We start from the raw sequence: 24,078 nt of genomic DNA, 5'->3' as shown, positions 1-24,078 counted from the left end.
CCTTTGCCCTGCTGGCTTGAGGCTGCTTTTGGTGCAGCCCAAGATGAGGTTGGCTTTCTGTGCTGCAAGTGCACATCGCCAGCTCATGATGAGCAATGCAGCAGGTAAAATTATTTACCTAGGTCAACAGTTTCCAGGTCTGGCAAATATCTTTCTATAAACATCTACAATGTTATTTTCTGAGGCACTAAGCATGTGATGCTCTTCTCATTCTAGACCATTCAGCCAGCACCCTCTCCTCAAGCAAAACTCAGACATAGTCACTATCTTTAGCTTGTGGCTGAAAGGCAACTTGGTTGTGACAATTTTTTGTTGCAGCTGGTGAGTGAGCCCACCAGGGGAGGGACTATGTTAGATCTGTTGTTTGTAAATAGAGATGGACTGGTGGGAGATGTCGTGGTTGGAGGTCACTTGGGGAATAGTGATCATGAAATTATAGAATTCTCAATGTTTGCTGAAGTCAGGAGGAACATTAATAAGACGTTTATAATGGGCTTTTGGAGGGTAGACTTTGGCCTATTTATGAGGCTTATTTAAAGATTTTCTTGGGAAGCAGTCCTTAAAAGCAAAGGAGTTCAGGAAAAGTAGAAGTGCTTCAAAACAGATCTTGAGGGCACAGGGACAGACTGTCCCTGTGTGCTGAAAGATGAGGCACCAACGGACGCCCAGCCTGGATGAGCAAGGAGGTTTTGGAGGAACTTAAGAATAAATAGAGGACGTATCATCTTTGGAAGGAGGGTCAGGTCTCTCAGGAAATATTTAAGGGGGGTACTAGAGCATGTAGAAGAAAAATTAGAGAAGCCAAAGCTCAGTTTGAACTTAGAATGGTGACTACAGTAAAGGATAATAAAAAATGTTTCTACAAATATTTTAACGATAAAAGGAAGGGTAAGATCAGTCTTTGCTCTTTATTAGATGCAGGAGGGAACTTGGTAACTGCAGATGAGAAGGCAGAGGTGCTTAATGCCTTTTTTGCCTCAGTTTTTAGTGGGAAGATGACTTCCCTTCTTGGAAAACTGCCCTCTTGGGTTGGCAGATGGTGTCAGGGAGCAGAATGGTCTCCCTGTTGTCCAGGAGGAGGCAGTCAGAGAACTGCTGAGCTGCTTGAATGTTCATAAATCTATGACACCAGATGGGATCCATCCCAGGGTGAGGAGGGAGCTGGCAGATGAGCTTGCAAAGCTGCTCTCCATCATTTACCCACAGTCCTGGCTCACTGGTGAGGTTCCAGATGACTGGAAGCTGGCCAATGTGACACCCATTCACAAAAAGGGTAGAAAGGAGGATCCCAGTAATTACAAACCACTCAGCCTGAGCTCAGTGCCAGGCAAGATAATGGAGCAATTTATATCAAGTGCCATCACGCAGCACTAACTGGATGGCCAGGGTATCAGACCCAGCCAACATGGGTTTAGGAGGGGTAGGTCATGTTTGACCAATCTGGTCCCTTTTATGACCAAGTGACACACCTGGTGGACGCAGGAAAGACTGTGGATGTTGTTTATTTGGACTTCAGCAAGGCCTTTGACACTGTCTCCCACAGCATACTCCTGGAAAAGCTGACAGCCCACAGGCTTGGACAGAAGCACTCTTTGCTGGGTTAAGAACGGGCCCAGAGGGTGGTGGTGAACGGTGCTGCATCCAGCTGGCAGCCAGTTGTAGTGGGATAAAATATAAGAAAATAAAGATAGCGTAGAAAGTAATCTCACCCCCAAGGAGCTGCAGCTGGGCCAATTATCAAAGATTAGGAACAGGCCTGACTTTAACAGGCCACAGATGTAACCAATGAGAAGAAGAGCGCTATAAAAGAGTGGGGTGGCTGGTTGAGAGGGGAACTGGAGTCAGTTGGCTGCTTTGCTGAGGAGCTGGTGGCAGTGCTCTGAGGAGATGCCCATGAGAAAACACAAAGAAGGTATGAAGCTTTTGCTATAAGGAGACAACAGTATAGAACCCCTGAAATAAGATGACAATAGCCAATCACCAGTGGTGTCCCTCAGGGGCCTGTGTTGGGGCCAGTTCTGTTCAATATCTTCATTGATGATGTGGATAAGGGAATTGAGTCCTTCATTAGTAAGTTTGCAGATGAGACCAAGTTGGGGGCATGTGTTGATCTGTTGGAAGGGAGAAGGGCTCTGCAGAGAAACCTGGAACAGTAGGATGGATGGGCAGAGTCCAATGAGATGGAGCTTAATAAGTCCAAATGCCAAGTCCTGCATTTTGGCCACCATAACCCCCTACAGCATTATAAGCTGGGGATGGTGTGGCTGGACAGTGCCCAGGTGGAAAGGGAGCTGGGGGTACTGTGTGACAACAGCCTGAACATGAGCCAGAAGTGAGCCCTGGTGGGTAAGAAGGCCAATGGTATCCTGGCCTGTATTAGGAATAATGTGGCCAGCAGGAGCAGGGAAGTCATTATTCTCCTGTACTCGGCAGTGGTGAGGCCACGCATTGAGTGCTGTGTCCAGTTCTGGCCCCTCAGTTTGGGAAGGACATTGAGATGCTTGAGCACGTCCAGAGAAGAGTGACAAGGCTGGAGATGGGCTTGGAACACAAGTCCTGTAAGCAACGACTGAGGGAACTGGAGTTGTTTAGCCTGGAGAAAAGGAGACTCAGGGGTGACCTCATCACTCTCTACAACTTTCTGAAAGGTGGCTGTAGTCAGGATGGTGATTGGTCTCTTTCTCCAGGCAATGACTCTCAGAATGAGCGGACACAGTCTCAAGCTGCCTCAGGGGAAATATAGGCTGGATATTAGGAAGAAGTTTTTCACAGAGAGTGATATAATATTGGAATGGCCTGCCTGGGGAGGTGGTGGAGTCACCATCCCTGGATGTGCTCAAAGAAAGACTGGTTGTGGTACTTGGTGCCATGGTTTAGCTAAGGTGTTTAGGGCATGAGTTGGACTTGATGATCTTGAAGGTTCTTCCAACCTAGTGATTCTGTAATTGCCGCTATACTCTAAGTAAGTGTACCAACAATATTGATTTGATGTTTTCCCACTTCTTCAGCCTCTCACTTCTTCATCCTGACCGGTGTTACATCTGGAATGTAGACTGAAGATGTGTTCTTATTTAGCATTGGAACGGGGTAGGATGACATACTGAGCATTCTTGTTATTGCAGCTCTACAAGCACAGAGATAAGCATGGCCCCTGCCCAGCTGAGCTCGCTATCAATAGATCTCCTGGTGCAGGCCCCTCCTCAAATATGAGAAATACAAAACTTTCATGAGTACAAATTAAAATTGAGGAAATAAGGATTCATAATGCCTCTAAATTTTGAAACAAAGAGGAAAGGAGTGTCAAATTTGAAAGAAATGGTAGGAATTTTTCCTCATGCTTTTGATTATGGGATGCTAAGGAGACAATTCATTCATACATCATAGGAATTTTACAATTTCTTCTAAATAGATTCAGATTGAATCAGACAGATATATTTTTTCCCTGCATTCCTTCATTTTGGTAAATGATAATAACCATTCCTGACACTCATGGTCAAAAGATAATAGTGATAAAATACTTAGTCCTTACCGTATCTCACAAAATGATGTTAGGAGTATCAAAATGGGATTGGATCTGAGTGATAAAATAAAACTTTAGGCAAGAGGACCATCAGATTTAATTAAATGAACAACTTATCACTTCCTTTTCTGATTTTTGATTTATTTGCTATAGCATCTCTTTGCCAATTAGTGCAATTGCTACAGGGGAATTGTTATGCTATGAATAAAGCAGCATGATCAAACTCTACAGAATAAAAAAGGTTATTTAGGAAAAAGAGGAAAGCTGGGGACATCTAATGTCCACACTAAAATGAAATGCATCAGTGACCATTGTAAGGCTTAATTGTGGCGGTAATGTGTTCATGCTGCATGACTTTAAACATTTTAGGGGAACCTGGTTAAAGTGGTTCCCTTAGATACTATCATAAATCTGCTAAAGAAGGAAGTGTGGTCTGTTGTTTAAAGCACAGGACTCTGAGTCAGAGGATGTAGATTATGCCCCCTCTACTGATAACTACTGACTGTAGCTGCCTCATCTTCAAATTGGGAAATAGTACTTAGCTAGACATAGGTAACAAGGAGACAAGTCATTACTGCTTATAACATTGTAATTGAAATAATCAGAAATAAAGCCTTCAGGAGTACTGATTTATTAAGAGATCTGTGGGAAAGAAGCAAATCCCTTGACTGAAGTTCTGGAAACTTGTTCTTAAGACAAAGTGAAAAATTCCTCTGCTGTGTTGATGGACATTCAGGAATGCAAAGCACCAGTCATTCCCTTCATTAAGCAACAGCCATCTAAAGGTCATTGGGGCTCTAAAGTAGAACTATGATCTCATAGCTGCAGTTTTTGCCCTTCCCTGTTCACACCCTTTCCGTGTTTATGAGTGTTACGCTGGAAGGTATTGATGGCTTCCATCTTCCATAGATAGGCAGCCATGTATCTTGTAATGATGTGCAGGCTAACTATACTCCAGAAGGTCTTGATATTGGAAACTGTCCAGAGTTAAGAGTATATCTTAAGATTGATCAGAATGTGAGCTGACAAGGGAGGAGGTTTTCCCTGAACAGGAAAGTGGGGCCAGTGCAAGGCTAACTCAAGCTAAGAGATCAAAATACTCACAAGTGTATGTGGGCAATAAAGCCTTGAGGGAAAACAAGCACTGAGGAACTCATGCACCTAGACAGGAGTATGGCACGACTGCCTACCTTTTGTGTTCATTGTAGGATAAAAATACCTTTTTTTAATGTAAAATTAAGTAAATTATAAATTGGTTTTGATTGAGCTGGGGGTTTACTCAGTGCAGGGGTGCTAGAAACTGTTATATAGTTGTATGATTATATATATAGACTATATAACATATAGTCACATTTTGTGACTACAATGAAGTTTGTAGCAGAAGCAGTCTGGCAGAGCTCCAAGGGCGCCCGCTTGGGCTTCACTGAAGGTGGCTGGATGCCACAGAATGAGGACAACTCCATCATCCCCTTCCCTGTGCCTGGGAAGGCCTGACTGCTGTTGCCACAGCATCTTTGGATTGCATACAGGAACGTTTAATACTGGACAAGCTGCCCCTCCCAGTGGTGACAGGAGTGGTTAAGACTGATTTCCCAGGCTCTACCCTTTTCCTCTTATGCACCACCACTTTAGACATTCACGACAAAGCTCTGCTTAGCAGAGAACACTTTCAGAATGGAGTGATCTCCTGCTTTACACAAAAACTCGTGGTCTGCTACAACATGAGAACAAATATGTAGTTTTAAAAGCACTTTTACCATTCCTTTTATGGTCTCATTACCTGGCAGCTTATGAAAATATCAGGCTTGGAGGCTTAGCTGTCTGGAACAAGGGGAAAATGAGCACAAGGGCTGAATATTCCCTTTTGGTCCCCAGACCAGCCAGCCTGGCAGGCTGAGTGCCTGCTTCACTCCTCTGAGCCATGCTGGGCTGAGTCAGCAGAAAGCAGGCGTGATGCGAACAGCTGATCCATGACTACACAACACGAGAATCCGTTCCTTTTGCTGCCAATAGAGGCATTTCAAATTTGCTACAGAGAAGCCCTGTTTCACTTTAATTTAAGGAAGCAGCCCTTAGGGTGGGTTGACAACAGGACCCTGTGAGGCATTACATGCCTGTCTGCTGCACTGCCTTTCTCAAGGCCACCACTGTCACAGCTTGTGTTCCCAGCTGGTGAGGTTTTCCCTTGCTGCAGCCGAGCTCCACAGTCACATCTCAAGTACTCGAGGTCACTGCCTTCCTGGGGGCCCCCGCTGGATGTGCTGACCCTCTGACAGCCAGGGGTTTATCCGGGGAGGGAGCACTGTACCCTTCTCCCCGCAGGCAGCTGTCCCAGGGATACCAAACCCTGCATCTCATAGTCTTAGAGGAGGGGATAATACTGAGCCCATCAAGATTTGAGTCCCTCAAGGTTTGAATTACATTTTGCACCTTTTTTGAAATTGTTAATCAGTAGCTGTAGCTGAACAGGTATGATTAAGTAATTGCACAGTGAGCATCACATGGTGCTAAACTCTTTTAAGCGGTGCCCAGCAACAGGGTGAGGAGCAATTGCCATAAACTAAAACACAAGAAATTTTACATCAACAGGAGGAAGAACTCCACATTCAGGGTGGCTGAGTACCGGAACAGGCTGCCCAGGGTGAATGTCTGGAGACATTCCAAACCCACCTGGACATATTCCTATGTCACCTGCTCTAGGTGACCCTGCCTTGGCAGGTGTGCTGGAGACTAGATGATCTCCCTTGCAACCCTAACGATCCGGTCCCTTCTGTCTGCTTGCACGCTTGGCTAACCTTTTGTTTTGAGAATAAAATAATCCCAAAACGCTCTGTCCGGACAAGAGCCACCACGGGTGAGGACGGCAGAACTCAGCAGACCCCATACTCAAACTGAGGGAAGAACTGCGCCTGCGGATTAATTAGCACCACAAGCGACAGATATAAGCAGCAAATAGGAACTTGAGCACTAATTAATAAAAAAGTTATTCAATTTAGAACCAGTAAACGCTGATGCCTTTGTTTCTTAATATATGTAAATAGCGTAAAGTTTTGACGACGGGTGAGCCCGCCCTTCGCGGGTCACCACCCGCCCCCTCGCTTGGGGCAGGTCGCGGCCGGGCGCTCCCCTCAGGAGCGGCTCCCGCTCCGGGGGCGGCACCGGGAAAGCGGCGCGGCAGGCGGGACAGGGCGCGCGCGTGCGCGGCGCTCCCGGAAGCGCGGCGGCGGCGGACCGGGAAGGGGAGCCCGAGGCTGCGGCGAGGAGCGGCGGCGGTGTCGGTGGCGGCTCTGCCCGCCCGCCCGGCGTCGGCCATGACGAACTTCATCTCGGTGCAGCTGAAGAAGGCCTCGGAGGTGGACCTGGCCAAGCCGCTGTGCAAGTTCATTCAGCAGAGCTACCCGGGTGCCGAGGCGCAGGCCGAGCACTGCCGGGCCGCTGAGGAGCTCAGCAGGCTCCGCAAGAGCGCGCTCGGCCGCCCGCTCGACAAGCACGAGAGTTCGCTGGAGACCCTCCTCAGGTAGGGGCCTCCCACCCCCGTTATCTCCGCCTTCTTCCGTCTCCCCCAGCCCTGGTTCCCCGCGGGGCCCCGGCGGCGGCTCCGGGCCCTGGGCGTGGTGGAGCCGGAGCCAGGTGCGGGCGGGCCCAGGTGTGGGCGGCCTTTCCTGCCGGCAGGAAGCGGCCGGGGCTGCCGGGCCGGCTCCGGCGGCCTGTGGGATGCAGGCGCCCCGGCGCTCGGGTGTCCTGCAGCATCCCGGTGTCCCCGGCCCTCGCCGCGCCGCTCGGGTGTCGTGGGGTGTCACATGATGGCAGCGCAGGGAGGGGAAGGCCTTGTCCCCATCAGCATCCCCTTCCCAGTGTTTGTGTCGTGCCAATAGCTCTTAGGTGTACGTAGAAATTGTAAAAGCAGAGAACCTCAAAGGTTTGGAAGAGAGTTTGAAAATCAAGTAGTCCCGACCCCCGCAGCCGCCATGGGTAGGGACGCCTCCGCCTAGATCAGGTTGCTCAAGGCCTTATATCCAGCTTGGCCTTGAGCAGTGTCAGGGCTGGGGCACCCAGAACCTCCCTGGGGAAATCCCTCTGCCAGTGCCTCACCTCCCTCACAGTAGGAAGTTTCTTTGAATGTAAATTTCCCCTCTTCTAATTTGTGCCTATAACAGACCGTTTTGTTTTCATATAGGTTTGGTGTTTCTTCAGTGTTACCTTTTGCTATTACAGCTTTCTTTTCACTTCCTGTTCAGTTCTGTGTGTGGATTTGTTTTTGTATTTTGTTACCAGCGTGATTTCCTTTTGTTTTCTATGTTTAGCAGCTTCTTAATGTATTTGTGAAGTCACATCCTTTCTTTTTTTCTGCTTTGCGCAGTTAGTTTGTTGTCAGAAAGTTTAATAGAGTTTCTGTGGTGCTGGAGTTACCATAGGTTAGATGAGCAAAAGATTCATCTGTGCCTTCTGCCTGGTGAAATGCATAAAGCCTGCATTAGGACTAACAGCTCCATTGTCCTATCTCTCTAAAACACTTAGGGATTGCAGTGTTGAGAAGAAAGAGAAGGAGCTACTGGAGAGGGTCCAGAGGAGGGCCACAAAAATGATTTGGGGTCTGGGGTATTTCCCTTACAAGGAGCTGGACCTGTTTAATCTGGAGAAGACTGGAAAGGATTGTAGGGGTGCAGAGAAGTACCTCAAAGGCGAGTTTTGAGAGGATGGTGCTGGTCCCTTCTCAGTGGTGCCCAGTGACAGGATGAGGAGCAGTGGCCATAAGTTAAACCACAAAAAGTTGTACCTCAACATGAGGAAGAAATTGTTTATGTTGAAGGTGGCAGAGCATGGGAACAGGTTGTCCAGGGAGGATGTGGCGTCTCTGACTCTGGAGACATTCAAAACCCACTTAACAAATGCCTTGTCAAAAAGAAGGCAAGTTTTGTGACATAAGTTACTGATGGTTTTCAACCCTTCACTGGGTATTTGGGCTGTAAAAGCTCTGACTGCATTGATTGTGTTTTACAGTAGCTTTGTAGTTCCCTGTTCTATTTCTGTCTACTGCTTTGTATGCTTTTGAAGGTACTTGAGTTTATGCCTTTGAAGGTCGGGGAAATGTTGAGCATCTGTGAACTGAAAAAGGAACTTTGCTACCCAAATTGAAAAGCATACTAGTATGTTCCCTTGGAATTGAGCTTCAATTGAGCATGCTGGAATCGAGCTTCCTTTTCTGAAGGTGCCAGTCAGGTTTGTTGTTAGTCTTTGTCTGAAATCCCTGTTTGGCCCAGCCACATCGTGTGACTTCACCCGAACAGTTGCTCTGCAGCACAAAAAGAAGGCAACCCATTTTTTAATTCTGATCCTTACACCTTTTCTGGAAGGCAGAATGTGTGCATGGCATTCTGAACAACTTGAATGAGTTCAGTCGAAGTTCAGACAAACATCAGAGTTGGTGCAAAAATAAATAAAAGTAGTGTTTTGGAAAGCCAAGAGGCTGAGCAGAACCTCCCTCTTTCAGAGCCAGCTAATTATTAAATGAATTTATCCATAGTATGCAACTTCACCTCAGGTTTTCCCTCTGAATAATCAAGGGAAACCACTTGCAATTGCATGATTACCTAATTACCATCTTTGAGTCAATTCAGTGGGCAGTGATCTGTTCTCTCTGCTGGTGATGGGTGATCAGCTGATGAATTTAGCTGGCCCAGATGCTCTTGCAGTAGACTGGAGCTGTTGGATGTAGCTCTGAACTGATGTAAACATGAAGTGATATCCCTCTCATGCTGAAGTTCCCCTCTTAAAGCATCTGCATTTTTAATTGTATTGCTTGAGAATATTTGTTCTTTTTATAGTGGAAGTGAGATAAGATGAAGGTCTGAATTAACTGTAAGTTAGTGAAGATAAAACAATCAGATGTATATTTTCCCTTATTTCTAACAAGTTATGTATGTTTGGTCCATGTCTGACCATTTATATTCGTTACAGTTTCTAGAAAATAATTTTGCTCTTACTCTGTAAGAGTATTCTGACATATATTCTCTTAATTATTCTGTAAGGCACAGTTATTTTAAACTGTCTGCACATCCAGAAGTTTGAAGTGTCCAGCTGAGATACACAAGTGCCTGAATGCCTTGTGTTTCCTCTGAAAATCTCTTTGCCTCTCCGACTTCCAGTGTTTTCCTGTTGGTATTTAAGAGCAATACTCAGTCTTAATGTTTAATTTCGTTGAAGTTGGAGTTTAAAACTTTGTTGGTGAAGTAAGGTTAGAAGAACTAATTAGAACATTGCATACCATTTGCATAGTTTTACTTCCTTGTGGCTTTTTATAGACCTTAATACCTAGTAGAGCATTGTAGACCACTTAACTGTTAAGAAATGAGGGCTTAGTCTTCTGCCAACTAATCTAGGATTTGCCCATGGTTTTGTAATTTCTAGAAGCCTTGTTTTGCTGAGTAGTCACTACAGACTTTTCTTTTCTTTTATGGAAGAAATGAGCCCTGTTGCAGCCACATTTCCTAGACAAGCATTGACCAATAAAGCTTGAAAGCATGTGGTGTGCGTTGTTCAGCCGCTGAATGCAAATGCTTCTCTTGGAGAAGCATTTGAGTTAGATGTGCCCCTTTTCACTGGGTAACTGGGAAAAACCTCAGCCTGCTTCCAGCTTGCTTTGTTTTGTGAGAATCTGAGTGCCCTGAAGGTGATGTAGGTGAGCTTGGTACAGATGTTTCCCCTTAAATTCTGTCGTGGCAGATTTGATTTAGTGGTGGTTTTCTCTTTTTTTTTTTTTTTGTTCTGAGTATAATTATAGCTTCATGGGATTCCTTGCTTCCTCCAGTATTAAAGATAGCCTGGATTTTATTTCCTTTTTCTGGAAACATGGAATATTGGTGCAAATTTAATTGGTTTAATTTTGGTAACAACTCCTGCAGTTTTTTTAAAAAAGAAAATTGGGAAAAAGAAGGTGGGTGGGAGGTGTGCATGGTTTTATTTTGAATGCTCGAATTCCCTTAGGGCTGAAAGTTGCAGTTGTGATTTCCAGCTGTGAGTTCAGGACTCTGCTTCTTATCTTGAAGAGCAAAGACAAATCTTTGCTCTTTTTGGTGTTCTTTTGAAGGAGATTTTTCTTTATGATTCTTTGGAGGAGGCACAGTATTTTAGTTTAATGCAGTACATAAATTTTAGTTAAATTCTAATTTAAACCTTGACTTCCTACTCACTTGATGACCTATTTTTACTATCATTTAGGAGTGTATAATGCCAGTTTTGATGAGAGATTGCTGTATTTTGAGCACTAGATCTGTGTTGCTGACATGTGCCCCGCCTCCCCCTTCACTGCTGTAGTTGTAGTTCCTCACTGGCACAGCCAAACTCACCACTCCTCTGCTTTGTGCCCAGTATTCTCTGAATCTTGATAGTTTAAATTACTGTAAATTTAGTTTTAAATTACACCTTTGTATTTACTGTCATATTTTGTATGTAACTGACTTGTGCATCCATTGTGGCTTTTCCTTCTGTAGTTACTTTCTGGTTTTGTACTGATGGTTTTGGGCTGTTCTGTGGTTAACATCTTCATTTACCATTTTTGTATGTTTAGTTTTATGCATACCGTTATATTTATACCATTTATATAACTAAAAAACTTTACGTGGTTGTGTTCTAGAGAGCTCTTAACTCTTGAGTAGATTTTCAAGTTCTGTAATAAGAAGAAATAACATCACATGCTTAAAATAGTAAAGAAAACAGCGACATAAATTCTGAACTTGTTTAAAACCAACCAAACAAAAAGCCCGTTTTAGGAGGAGTTCTACACCTCTCTGGCTTATTTTGTCTGTGGTAATGTTGACACAAAGAATAGTCTGTTTGCAGGGAGCCAAGGCTTGGGCACACCCAGCTTCACAAGGACATTTGACAAGCTTTGCTCCTTTACTCCATCCTCATGGCAGATGAGGACGGTGTAATCGTGGAATGTGGGAGGACAGCTTGGCTTTAGTGGCAGCTTTTAGTTAACAAATTAAACTGACTCAAGAGCAGACAGCATGCAAAGTCTCCTTTTCTTTGTGATACTATGTTAAAGCAAGTGTGTTAAGACCAGACCAGGGCAAGGGAGGAAGTATACTTAAATATATAGTTGCAGTAATCTTCAGGGCTAGTTATTATTTTTAACTATACCTTTCACAAAGTTGGTAAGTTGTTTAATCTTGATAAAATTGCCATCACAGTAAATATTTGCAGACTTTTGTTTAGCCTTACAAGCAATTTCTTTCAATTCATTTATTGGTGGAAGTCGTGTTGCTGTTGCAGATTAGTGTAGTTTTTCACATGGCTTGGTATATTGTGTCTTAAATTGCAGTGGCTCTTTTGAAGTCAGAAACCTGTAGTCTGATACACATTGGCAGATACAATTAACTGAAGAATACACTAACACTGTTTTTATTGTACATGAGTTTTGAACATTTTTCTTGAATTTTTAAACAAACGTTTATTGTCTGTACAACACAGGTCTTGTACATGCATCTTATGGCTGTATCTGTTGTGGTCAGTATTTAATAGTGAAAGGAGCTGGGAACAATGTTAGTCCTGTTTCATAGGCTGTGAAAACCATTACTGCAAGGTGTTTTGTATATTGGGAATATAAATTCTTTATAAAACAATTTGCCCAATATAATGTTGAGCACATAGCTGCATGGCCAGTGCTACAGGAAGAATATAGGAAGCAGGCTTCACATGTTATGTGTTCTTAGCAGTTTAGGAATTTCATGTTTTGCATCTAGCCTGTCATGTTTAACAAATGGTGCAGGTGTAGGTCACCACTCAGGAAAACTTGGAATTCCTTACTGTTGCTTGGATAGATTGTGAGGGACTGTACTATACTCAATATGTTATATTTCTGGCATCCTTCCCTAAACATCTTCCACTCTGACTAGATGAAATATTGGCATGTAGAAATTGTGGATTTAATTCACTGTGACTACTAGAATATATTCCAATGAAAATTAAGTTTACAACTAAAGAATTTTATCAATGACTGGTCTCTCCAACTGGTATTGTGCAAGGCAATGGCATCTATTTCACATACATAGAAATTGGGTTATAATGGTAAGATCAGGAGAGTACAGTGTAGCATGTTAATATTATGTTAAATGCTGTACTTAATTTACTTTGCAGCATGACTTAATGTAGTCATTGTCTGCCTGTATGTATACAGGGACTCCTTTGCATGGTGCTCTTTTCTAATCCACCATCCATCAGGTAGTGGTATCTGGATCAGCTTTGTCTGTGATACTGTTTTACTTCTGACTGAGAAAGGGTTCCCATGTTATGTGTGAAAAACTGCCACCTGCTGAGCTTGCTCCTTTGCTGAAAGAATCCCTTCAGACAGAAATTGTCCATCCTGCAAATCCTCCATTTCTACAAATGACCTTATTAACTTGTGTGTATGATGTTTTTGCCCTTCTCCCTACTTTATATGCCAGTTTAATAAACCAAAACTATTACTTTAATTTATCTAATAGCTGTGTGTTTCTTTTCTTTTTTTTTTCTTTTTGTAGATACTATGATCAGCTGTGTGCAATTGAACCAAAGTTTCCATTCTCTGAAAATCAGGTAAGAAGACTGCCAAACCAGTTGCTGAATTATGGCACCTATGATGTGTGACTTCCAAGCCTGTACCTAATCCTCTAACAAGTACTTTTATTGAACAAGACAGCTAATCTCTCTGAGCTTTATTTTCCTAATGGTGCTCACATACAGTCTATGCTGAGACTTCACCTCTAGTGGACATAATTGCCTTTGTTTTACATATTGAGGAAATATTTTGGTTTTGGGTAGGTGATCACTGTGGTCTAGGGCAGAAAGGGTTGGGCTGTGCTGATTCCTCTTCAACTCTCTGCTTTCTAAGAAGCCTATTTCATGCTATGTTCTAAATGATTTTAAATTCATAATTTCTATGGGAAAACCTATAGAAGTGGATGGAATATGATCTTTGTTTTCTGAAGCAGGAGAGATGTTTCCTTCATAACAGAATAATCCATTTAAGAGCTTATCACTTTATTCCTGCCTCTGCATGACATAGTTTTTATATAGGTATGGTGTTCATTAAGGTTTGGGGTTTTTTTTCCTGCCTATTTTTTTTAGAATCGTGTCTCTAGAGAGAAATTCAGCTGAACTTCTCCCTATTGAAGGCTTCTTCAGGTGGAGACTGGAATAGATCTGTAGGCTCCTGTATTTTGTTGGAGAAGGGTGTGGGTTTTATTTCAATGTGTCTACAAATATGGCAGAATTTATATTTCTTTATCAAATCAACAATTCATACTTAAATGGTAATATTATGATCAAAAGGAGAAATTTCTTAATTTCTTTCAATCTTACAGGTTATAAGTAATGTTAATCTGTTTCTAACTTCTATGTGAGTTTTGCATGTAGCTGCATTTGCTTGCAGCCAAGAACTGCACGTTAGTTTTCAGTGAGCAAATCCTTTGCTATGGTAATGTGCAAACCCTGAGACAAGGAAAACTGGAAAACTTAGACAGCAAGATCTGCATGTCTGTAAACTGTTCCACCTAAAGGGAGAGGTAGTCAATGGAAGTAGCAATGCATCTGGGGACCACAACATCCTGCACTAGCACTGCTGCTAGAGGGAAATACACTCTCAAGCAGTACTGTAGCTCTTTCTGAAGTGATTCTCCCCAAGCACTTTAAACTGGGGTAGTTTGCCGTCTTTTTTGGTTTGATACCAGTTGCCTACAGTTACTTGATCAGGTGAAAAAGGAATCGAACTGTGGAACTTGAAAGCAGCTTTAATGAAGTATTTGCATTGCCTCTGAAGCATGTGCTGGAAGTATAAATAAAACACACTGTTTCTACCTCTATTCTCTTTCCTGAGGGCATTTCCTGATAATGCTGCTATTGAATTCACTCATAATAATGAGTGGATTTTGGTATTGCACAACAGATCCAAATACACGGGTAATTTGGCACACTGGAAACTGCCTGGTTGGGAGGTTTCCTTAAACTGTGATTATACCAACCCATCAGGCGTACTGGGAGAGGAGAAATTGTTCAGAAACAAATTTATCTGTTGCTAAGAATACGAACAGATCTGAAAAATGATTCTGACAATTTCTGTCTTGTCTACTTGAAATGTTTTGAGCAAACTAACAGAAAGGAGAAAATGTAGCATTTTATTTTGACTGTTTCTTGATGATTTCTTGAAACTTCCAGAATGTTTGAAATGTTCCAATAAGTAAATGAAAGATTTTATGCAATCAGAATATAAGGGCTAAATAGATAGATTTGGGGTATTTTAAGATTATATTTGATTTTAGAGGTAAAGATCTTTGTTGTTCACATCTTCCAGGTCTGTGTAACATTTACGTGGAAGGATGCTTTTGACAAAGGATCGCTTTTTGGAGGATCTGCCAAATTGGGTATGTGAATGTACCAAAAAATCAAGTATTAATGTTACTAAACTCTGAGAATATTTTTATGTTGTTGAATTAATGTCTTTCTAGCATTCTCAACATAGCTTTCAAGTGAATTCAACTGTATTGGTAACAGATTAATCACTTCAACATTGATAATGAACAAATAAGCACCATGCAAAGAATTTTTATAAAATTGAGATTTTATATTAGATTTCCAGAGGCACAAATAAGTGTGTATTCTGATAGTAGTTGTACTGTCTACTTCTCAGATGTTTTCTGGGAACAACTCCAGTTGATACTAATCAAAATTGTTCATGTTAACATTAAGATCCAGTAGATTTTTAGTAATGCAGCTCTTCCTGTTCTAAATGAGTAAGCTGCAGAGTGCTTAGGAGTGAGTGAGTCCACTCCAGAAGAGGAGTGATGGTAGCTGACTTCAGTAACCTAGTCTTGATACCACATTTTCAAGAGAATAGAATTTTTTCCCTGTACTCCAAAATTACTCTTCTATCACTTCTTTTTGAAATATTTTCATACATATTTAATCACTTGGGAAGAAAAAAATTGTATTTTTTCCCATGAACATAACAAGTTTGAGTCTGATTTGTTTAGTCGTAGAGGGACAATCCTGCACACAAATTCAGGGACATGAAATGGATTTGGGACTCTTGCCAGTAAGACTAAATCCTTTGAGTAAGTGAGGAGTGGTTCAGTCGTGTGTCATCATTCTTTAGTATTTCTATTTATACCTAAGTGTTCATCATGATCAGCATTGCAAGATGACCATTGCAATTTTGAAGTTCCAGACAAAGCTTGAAAAAGATGTTTGAACTTTACTCTGGTTTTATTTTTATTAAAGTTTTTGCCTGCTTTATACAGATCTCTGTTAGCAACTACTGGAAGTCTTTGCAGTTTTCTATGTTCTGAATACACATTCTAACAGTTGTGCTCGTGCGAACTATATCTGTAACAACACACCTATGCATACCTACTCAGGTGATCCTTGCTTTCTGTTCCAACTGTTCTAAGAAGTCCTGGATAATTGGGAACCTTCCTGAAGATGCTTTGGTTTTTTTTCCTCAGAATTTGTCTTGTTCTTTCTTCTTTGGGCCTAATATTTAATGAGTATTGAATGTGTTTCTTTGTAAAGTTCAGAATGTTTAGTTATGATGTAAACATATTACTGATCTCTAGTGATTTACAGACTAATTGTGAGAAAAAATCAGTAACCATAACAATGATTACCATAAGAATTTGAATAAATGTGATGTTACTGCAGCTTGAGGGAGCTTGCTTGTCTGCAGGTTAATTATATGCTAGTCTAAATAATCTGTGAGGTAGATGGCCAAAAATTTATGCAGCAGTCTGTGTCAAATATCAAAGAAGTTTTTAACTGAGATGTGAGTAATGCTCAGTTAACAAACAATGGGATAAGGGTCATTTTGAAACTTTAAAGCAGATCTTGGTGGAAAGAAATTAACAAAAGGAGATCAGAATTGGTGGTGAGGTTTCTCAGTGTACAGCAAAGCTATCAGTAATCAAGGAAGCAAAATTTCTCTTGACTTCTAAGAGGAGTTTCCAGAGAGAAATTCAGCATAAAACTCCTGAGACTTCCGCGGCAAGGAGATGCAGGAGATGCAACTTGAGAATTCTGGCTCTTGCTGTGGTGCTGAACTGTTTGCTTCCCACCTTCCCCTGGATCCCAAGTCTGTATCTCAGTGGTAGCTGACAGATCCTGTGACTGCTTGAAAAGTGACTGAGTTCACAGCATGACATGTAATCTGAAATATATTAAGTTAATAGGTAGTGCTATAAACAGTTGAGTCTGTGGAAAATCTGTATTGATGTAGTAAATCACACTTGTGGTGTGGTCTAGAGTATAAAGTAATTCTGCACTTCAGAAACTTTCAAGACATATTTTCTGTCCTGTCTTGAGTTTTAGTCTTTTCCAAGACTAAACAATTTTGTCTGAGTTCAAGACCTTATTCTCAGAAAAAATCTGGAAAATAAACTTAGAGAAGGGAGATGATCTAGGTAAAATAGTGACTGTGACAGTGTAACTCACTTGGAAACAAGTGGGAAAAATGGCATGTGGGATTTAGACTTGCTTGCTGAAAGCTTGGTGCAGGTTAGTGAGCACTAACATAGAAGCTTCAGAGAGGTGTTAGATAAATATGTAGCTGTTTAAGGAGGCTGGATGTCAGTGAAATGAAACAAATGTACCTCTTGAGTACCTTCATGTTTTAATGATAACTGTACCTGGCTTTGTGAAATTGAAAATTTACTAGTTGTCAGTCCTGTATTCTCCAAGAGGACTGTCTAGGATGCTGGTAGGAACTAATATCTGCAGTATTTGTTCTTTTCAAGCACTTGTGTAGGGCAACTAACCTTTTGAAAGCAATTAATATTCAAAATGGTTCCTGTTCAGGTATTTCTAGTTTCAGAAGTGTGGGCTCCATCCTCTGGGCTGATGAAGTACTGCAGGAATCACTTCTGAGCAGTCTACACTGCTGCCTAGTGAGATCAAGTTTTAACTAAGTAAATCCTTAACTGTTTCAGTACATGTATAAAGAAGATATTTTCAGCATTTTCCGCCTGAAACAATAGCTTTAAAAGTGAAAACTTCTATACATTTAAGTAGATAGAAAACAGAACATGCCCTTGTAATTGGTCAGTTATTTCAAAGTGATTAATGTGTGGAAGTTAATATTTCAGATGACCACTTGGTAATGCTTCAAGAGCCAAAAAGCTGCATGCTAATTAGAAAGACTTTGAAATTATTTTGTATACATTTTCATGCTACTGCTTTTATGCTTTGTGTCGCTTTCTGTAGTTGCTCACATGGAAACATTTTGTGGTAGTACTAAATTAGACTTTACAGTCTTCAGATTGAAGATTACTTCAACTTGAAAAGTTCAGTAGGACTGGGGTTTTGTTTGTTTGTTTTTACTTGAAACTGTTGATGCCTTTGCTGATAAGAGTAGTGTTGGCCTCATGTGTAGGATGCTAGAGAACTGAAGTTTATTTTCTTAACAGTCTGGCTAACTGTCTGTCTTGCCTGCAGCTCTGGCAAGTTTGGGATATGAGAAGACCTGTGTTTTGTTCAACTGTGGAGCATTGGCAAGCCAGATTGCAGCAGAACAGAATCTGGATAATGATGAAGGACTAAAAGCTGCAGCTAAGCACTATCAGGTACAGAGGCTCCCTGCTTCTGCGTATCAATTCAGAATTTTTATTGTTAAAACATCAAACAAGTATCTCTCGATTTTAAAACTATATACACATTTATAAAAATATATATGTACATATTTTCCTGCTCTTAATTGCAAAGATGGATTGGCTGTGTACCTGGTCTTGTGTCATATTTATCAGATTTGGAGGCTATAATTCTATAGAGTTCCACATACTCCTTCCTTCAAGGGAGTTGGTGACTAAACCTTCAGCTTAAGATGTAATAATTTTAGCTAGTATAAATTTTAGTTTTTGCAAGTATTAGAGTAATAATCTCTTATGTCTTTCTGGAATGTGTTAAAATCTTAGGCTGTTAGGTGTAACCAATATACCATTATTTATAGTCTGTTATGATAATGGTCTCATTGTAAGTGGCTACAAGAACAAGAGGTCACAAGGGGTTGTTTTTAGTGGCTAAACAATAAATGGGAGACCATACACCAAAGAAACTTTCTAAAACAAACATTATATGTATTATATTTGTTAGTGGGAAAATGCATATGAAAAGAATGGGTGATAATATATTATTTTGTTTTATTTAGTTTGCTAGTGGTGCTTTTCAACACATTAAAGACACAGTTTTGTCAGCCTTGAATCGAGAACCTACAGTGGACATCTCTCCAGATACTGTTGGGACTCTCAGTCTTATTATGCTGGCTCAAGCCCAAGAAGTCTTTTTTTTGAAAGCAACAAGAGGTATATTTTAGTTTTTGGCTTTTATGTTTAAGGGCATATTACAGCTTGTCCCCAAAAACTTAAAAGTGTTTTAAGTTACTAAGTGTCTGTTGGGGGTGTTTCAGAAGTTTTTATGTTTGCCTTTTCTGATCCTCCCCATGCACCTTGCAGTTCATTAAACACAAAATACAGATGTCCCTTAAGAATTTGTCTAAGGTTCACCTGACAGTGAAGTTCTCTGATCTGCTTTTTTATCTTTTTCTTTACAAATGATATTACTGAATTACATTTTTTCCCTTTCCTCCTTGAACACAAAAGACTCTCTGAAGTAACTGAGAGTACTAAAAATGGTGCATAAGGGGTTTTGCAAGTACTCCCCTACTCCTCTGTCTAGGGAGCGATTTCATGAGAATTTAGAAAGAAATGACTGTGCTAGAAACCAATGAGATTTTCTAAGAGTTGAAGGGAAACAAAATCTGTTTTGTTGCTCCTGCTTTTAACAGAGAAACTCTTTGACCAATTATTTTAGAATGCCCAGTTGATCTCTGAAAGGGAAATTCTGCAGGTAGAACAAAAATAATTCCCCTAGCTGTTAAGGGTTGATTGTGAAATACACATTCAAAGTCTAGCTATCTTAATACAACAATTAGAGAACTTAGGCTTCAAAGAAATTTTCCTTGGAATGGTACTATCTGATACAAAATTTCTTACTCTTCTGCTCTTCTCTCTTTGTTCAGAACAAGTTCTTCATCTAGAAGTTACAGATACTTAAAAGTAGAACTAAGGACATAGCGGTCAAATGCGATTGCCCACAAATGGCTCTCTCTCCTGACATGATTTGGAATACTTTGGAGGAAGATGTGGGTTATCTGAACTGCAATGTTTCTTGTCTTCACAGGGAAGATACTTGAAAACTCTTGTAGCCTTTCTGCTTTTAGGAGAAGCTCAACAAGAAACTGTCATCCTTCAGCCAGCTGATAAATTATGTTTGTTCTTTATCATGCTGGTAGTAGTGTTTTAGTCTCTGGGTATTTGGACATTGCTTTGAAATAAGTTAATACAACAAATGACCTTAATGTTTCCTTCAGGAACAGAGCGGGTGCTTCCTTCATTTTGCGTGACAAATAGGTTGTCATTGTCTCGATTTCTTCTTTTCCAAAACATGAAAAAGACAAAACAAGGCTAATCCAAATCCCAGGTGTGCACAGTGACATGAAGATTTTTGTAATTACTCCTAAAAGACCACAATCTGAAAATGTTTTAAAGATAGTAAGGTTAATAATCATCTCATTATGAAGGTTGTAGATTTTGCTGGATTTAGGTTCTTTTCTCTGCGGGGAAAGACATTTTGTGAAGAATCATGTTTGACGACATGATTACCTTCAAAACCTGTTTTTTCAAGTGCAAATCCTTCAAAGTTAGATCTCAAAACAGAAATTAGGCTTCTTGCTGCATTGACTGTTTACCTTACTTGGAATTTTCTGGGCTTTCTGTCATGTGAGATAGTCCATTTATCAGCTTACCAGCTACAATGGCATTTCTGATAGAACTGAGTTTATTTAGAAGTTAAAAGAAAGTAGAAGTGTTTGGCAAAAGCCAAATTGGTCAGTCATATCTAACTTCATTCCATAACTACAGGCCAGTTATTTTGATTTCTGAGCCTTTCCTAATGTTTTCTTTAATTGTCTTGAAGTCTGAACATGTTTGCTGTTCTGAATCAAGTCTTACATTGTAGCTGTGATATTTTAAAGATACTTGAGTAAAAACTAAAGCTTCTGATGGTGAAGATATGTTCTGGGTTGTCCGCATGGACAAATGAGTCTCTTCTAACATTTTCTTTGTTAATGGAAATGCAGTTAATATGCCAGTATTTTTTCCTTTCTTAATGGTCCAGCTATAGTAAGGAAGTGCAACCACTGCACATTTGGTGGGGCTAGAAAGGAAAGTTATTTTAGTTTTTTTTGTGTGGTTTGGTTTTATTAAATATGTTCTGCACCAGACAGGAACACTCTAGCAAAGAAGAAAGGTGATATATCTCATAAGGTACTTTCTCCCAGCTTGTCCTGTAAATCATGTTCTGCAGTGAAAAGATCTTCCTGGCATACCTTAAACATATTTACTTCATAGAAGCCGAATATAGTATATCACAGCTCATGTCTGAAATGTTGTACATAGATGTGTGAATATGCTGGTATGAGCAGACCACTAGGGAATTCTTTTAGTTGAATTTTGGCAGATAAACATACTCTGCAGTATTCCTAATCTCCCATAGTCCACAATCGTGCTTATCAGTATGTCAGTACCTAAGGGTCACTGGGTGCTTGTTTCTAAGGGCAGCTATTTAGAGTGGACAGCCAGCGTTTGCACTGATTGCCTTCCTTGTCTTGGAAGGCTGAATTGGCTAGTGCAGGCCAGAGGTTATCTTGATCTCTTTTATAAAAGGAGATAATCTCCAGCCTGCACTACCAATAGTGCATACCTCCTTTATAAAAGAAGATAGAGAGTTGCAGAATGTTCCTATTCTAGCAGCTTTGGCTTCAGAAGCAGGATGAAGATGTGAGGCAGGGGATGCCACAGCAGATAGGCGCATGCACCGATAGGAAGTAGTGGATATGACTTTGAGGAGCTGTGGTTATTTATGTCTAGGAGTGGTGTTTCTGTATTTGCTGTAAGCTAACAGTGGTGTGGACTTCAATGGAAATGACCAGTCCCTTCTCTATTGCAGTTTTTCAGAGTCCTGACATGGAGCTGGGTTAGGAACAGATCCTGCTGAAAATAAAACCTATTTTGCTAACTAGATTTCAGCTAAATTCTTTGGCTATTGCTGCACAAGTGCTTGTGCTGGCACAAGGAAGGGCTGGGAGCAAGCTGCCAGAGTTATGAGTGGGACCGTTGTGGCTTTTGTTGGCAGCTTGCCAATGGTTTGAGGTAAAGCATCACTGTTAATCCTGCATAAATGCTTGCAGCTGCCAAAAGATTTCTTGTACAACTGACTGAACCTTGGGTGTCATAATTGAAGTAGAAATTCTGGAAACTGCTGCTGGATGTCAAGAGGGAAGAATGGGATCCCACCTTTGAGATGTAATGTAAAGCTGTACACTTGAAATGCAGTTATTGCTGTTTAAAGATGAAATAATCACCTGTTCAGTTGTAAAAATTGATGATTATCTTAATTGTTCTTTGTTTTTTCTCTTTCTCCCCGCAGATAAAATGAAAGATGGTATCATAGCTAAACTAGCAAATCAAGCTGCAGATTACTATGGTGATGCTTACAAACAGTGTCAATATAAAGATACTTTGCCCAAGGTTAGTAACTCATGGAAATAATGTGGGATTTGTTGTTATTGTGAGTAACTGTTATTGTTTACAATGTACTTAATGAAGGACACTTAAAATGTATATTCTCAAGCTGCTTTCCAGGAAAATGAACCTGTAATTTGAAAAATAGTGAAGAATCGAGGGGGCGAATCGAAAAGAGTGTGGGGTTACTTTACTAAGATCGATCTTATTAGATGAAGTGCATTTATTTGTAATGCATTTCATTAAAGTAAACTTGAAATGGTTATGGTGTTATTTAGGGATGCATTCTTAGAACTTAATGCCTTACTAAATCTGTTTTCAAACTAACACTTTCTATTTGGGCTTAATTGGCTTTTAGTCTCAGTGTTTCCATGTGAAATTTGCTCTCATGTTGGGTACAGCATGAATACAGAGGTACTGTTCACTGACCTGTTAGTGAAAAACATGACTGGAAGTCAGTGTGTGTCTTCTGCCTGCCTTATCTTGCACTGCCCCGAAGCAATCTTGATACTTGTAAAATATCCCAATTTAATCTTGACTGGTGATTTGAATGCTGTTGATTTTGGAAGAGGTAGAAAGATCTTTCTCGTGTTCCTTGAGTGTTTCCCACATAGGTGTTATGTTCATGATGATTTTGACAGGCAGTGAGATATAATAAAGCCATTGCATTATCTTTTTTGCTCTGTACTTTTCTAAGCTGTAGATCTGCACCTCATTCCAGTTGCAAATTAATCTGTCAAGTGAGATTATTTGGAAGAGCATAAGGTTTGCTGGTTAACACCAGCTCTGAACACAGTTACATGTTTAGGAGTGTGTTGTGAAGGTTGATTGGATGCGTCAAGCTCCAGTTGCAAGGCCTTCCAGACAGCTTTGTCTCCCAAATTTACCCTTTTTTTTAATGTTATTTTTTCATCTCTGGGGGAGCAGCAAATTTGCAGAAACGTGAAGAAGCAGGTCTTTGTTTACTGAGGTCTTTAAAACATCACTCTGGTTTTCCAGTGCTCCTTGATTTAAGAAATAAAACAGTAAGGCCAAATCCTTGATCTAAGACCATGTCTGTACTGTGCGCTGCAGCGTAATGTTTTCTTCATGTCTTGGTTGGTACTCCTGCAAAGATAAGTGCACTTACATAAAGTCTAAAAATGACTTTTAAGTTGCTTTCCATGTCAGTAGTCACTGGTCTTCTTTATTTGTTCTTTCATAATTGTAGTTGCTTTCTTGATAGGCCTGCTGCTGTTTTAAGTGTAATTACTTTGTTTAATTAAAAACCAATCAAACCAAAATACCCCTAGAAGACCTATCTTTCCACCCACCTCCATTTCTTAAGAACGCTGTCTTGGCTTTGTCTGGGGGTATTGGGGTGTGTTCTTGCAACTGTCCTTTCTACTACATGCATGCATTTCTTATCTTTGAAGTAAATGTTGTGACTTCATGGCTTGGATTTAAATCATAGTTCATTTAAAATAATGAGCACCAAGAATTTTGCAACAGCAGATTAAAAAAAAAATTCAATCCATGCAAAGCCACATGATCTCTGACATTTACCTCTAATGTTTTAACCTATCTAAACCATTAATTGGGTGAATCTAATTTCCTTTTCTTCTTCCTTTTTCTTCCTGCATCCCATGTTGTCTGTGGTGGTTATTGTGGTTGGACTTTCCCCTGGTCAGTATTTTTATTTCCAGGAGGTGTTTCCTGTTCTGGCTGCAAAGCACTGCATTATGCAGGCCAATGCAGAATATCATCAATCTATCCTGGCAAAACAACAGAAGAAATTTGGTGAAGAAATTGGGAGGTTACAGGTGAGTAACTTTCTTCTCTGAAAAATATGGAAAAACTTTTAATCCTGGAAAGCTGGATTGGAGTTTTGAAATCCAAATAACTAAGAATGGAATGTATTCAAAAGTTGTTGAGCTTGGTTATCACATGAATTGAATTATGATGAGCTGCAAAAAT

At 40.7% G+C, this 24,078-nt stretch overlaps 1 protein-coding gene across 2 annotated transcripts in view; it reads left to right on the top strand.

Annotated features, from left to right (window-relative positions):
* Window positions 1-6,697: 6,697 nt before the first annotated feature.
* The window catches only part of PDCD6IP (programmed cell death 6 interacting protein), a 30,544-nt gene continuing 13,163 nt past the window's right edge, over window positions 6,698-24,078 (top strand). The window contains exons 1-7 of one of the 2 annotated variants that reach the window (XM_030971168.1): window positions 6,698-7,037; window positions 13,042-13,096; window positions 14,850-14,919; window positions 17,981-18,108; window positions 18,690-18,843; window positions 22,028-22,128; window positions 23,808-23,924. In XM_030971168.1, coding sequence (XP_030827028.1) covers window positions 6,832-7,037; window positions 13,042-13,096; window positions 14,850-14,919; window positions 17,981-18,108; window positions 18,690-18,843; window positions 22,028-22,128; window positions 23,808-23,924 — 831 coding nt within the window. In that variant the 5' untranslated portion in view covers window positions 6,698-6,831. Of the gene's footprint in view, window positions 7,038-13,041; window positions 13,097-14,849; window positions 14,920-17,980; window positions 18,109-18,689; window positions 18,844-22,027; window positions 22,129-23,792; window positions 23,925-24,078 lie in introns of both variants that reach the window. The other variant, XM_030971167.1, reaches the window with a different exon arrangement.

The sequence above is a fragment of the Camarhynchus parvulus genome, chromosome 2 (genome assembly GCF_901933205.1).
Source record: "Camarhynchus parvulus chromosome 2, STF_HiC, whole genome shotgun sequence".
Taxonomy (NCBI): Eukaryota; Metazoa; Chordata; class Aves; order Passeriformes; family Thraupidae; genus Camarhynchus; species Camarhynchus parvulus.
The sequence above is the reverse complement of the archived record's forward strand: the minus strand, read 5'-3'. Positions and strand labels throughout refer to the sequence as shown.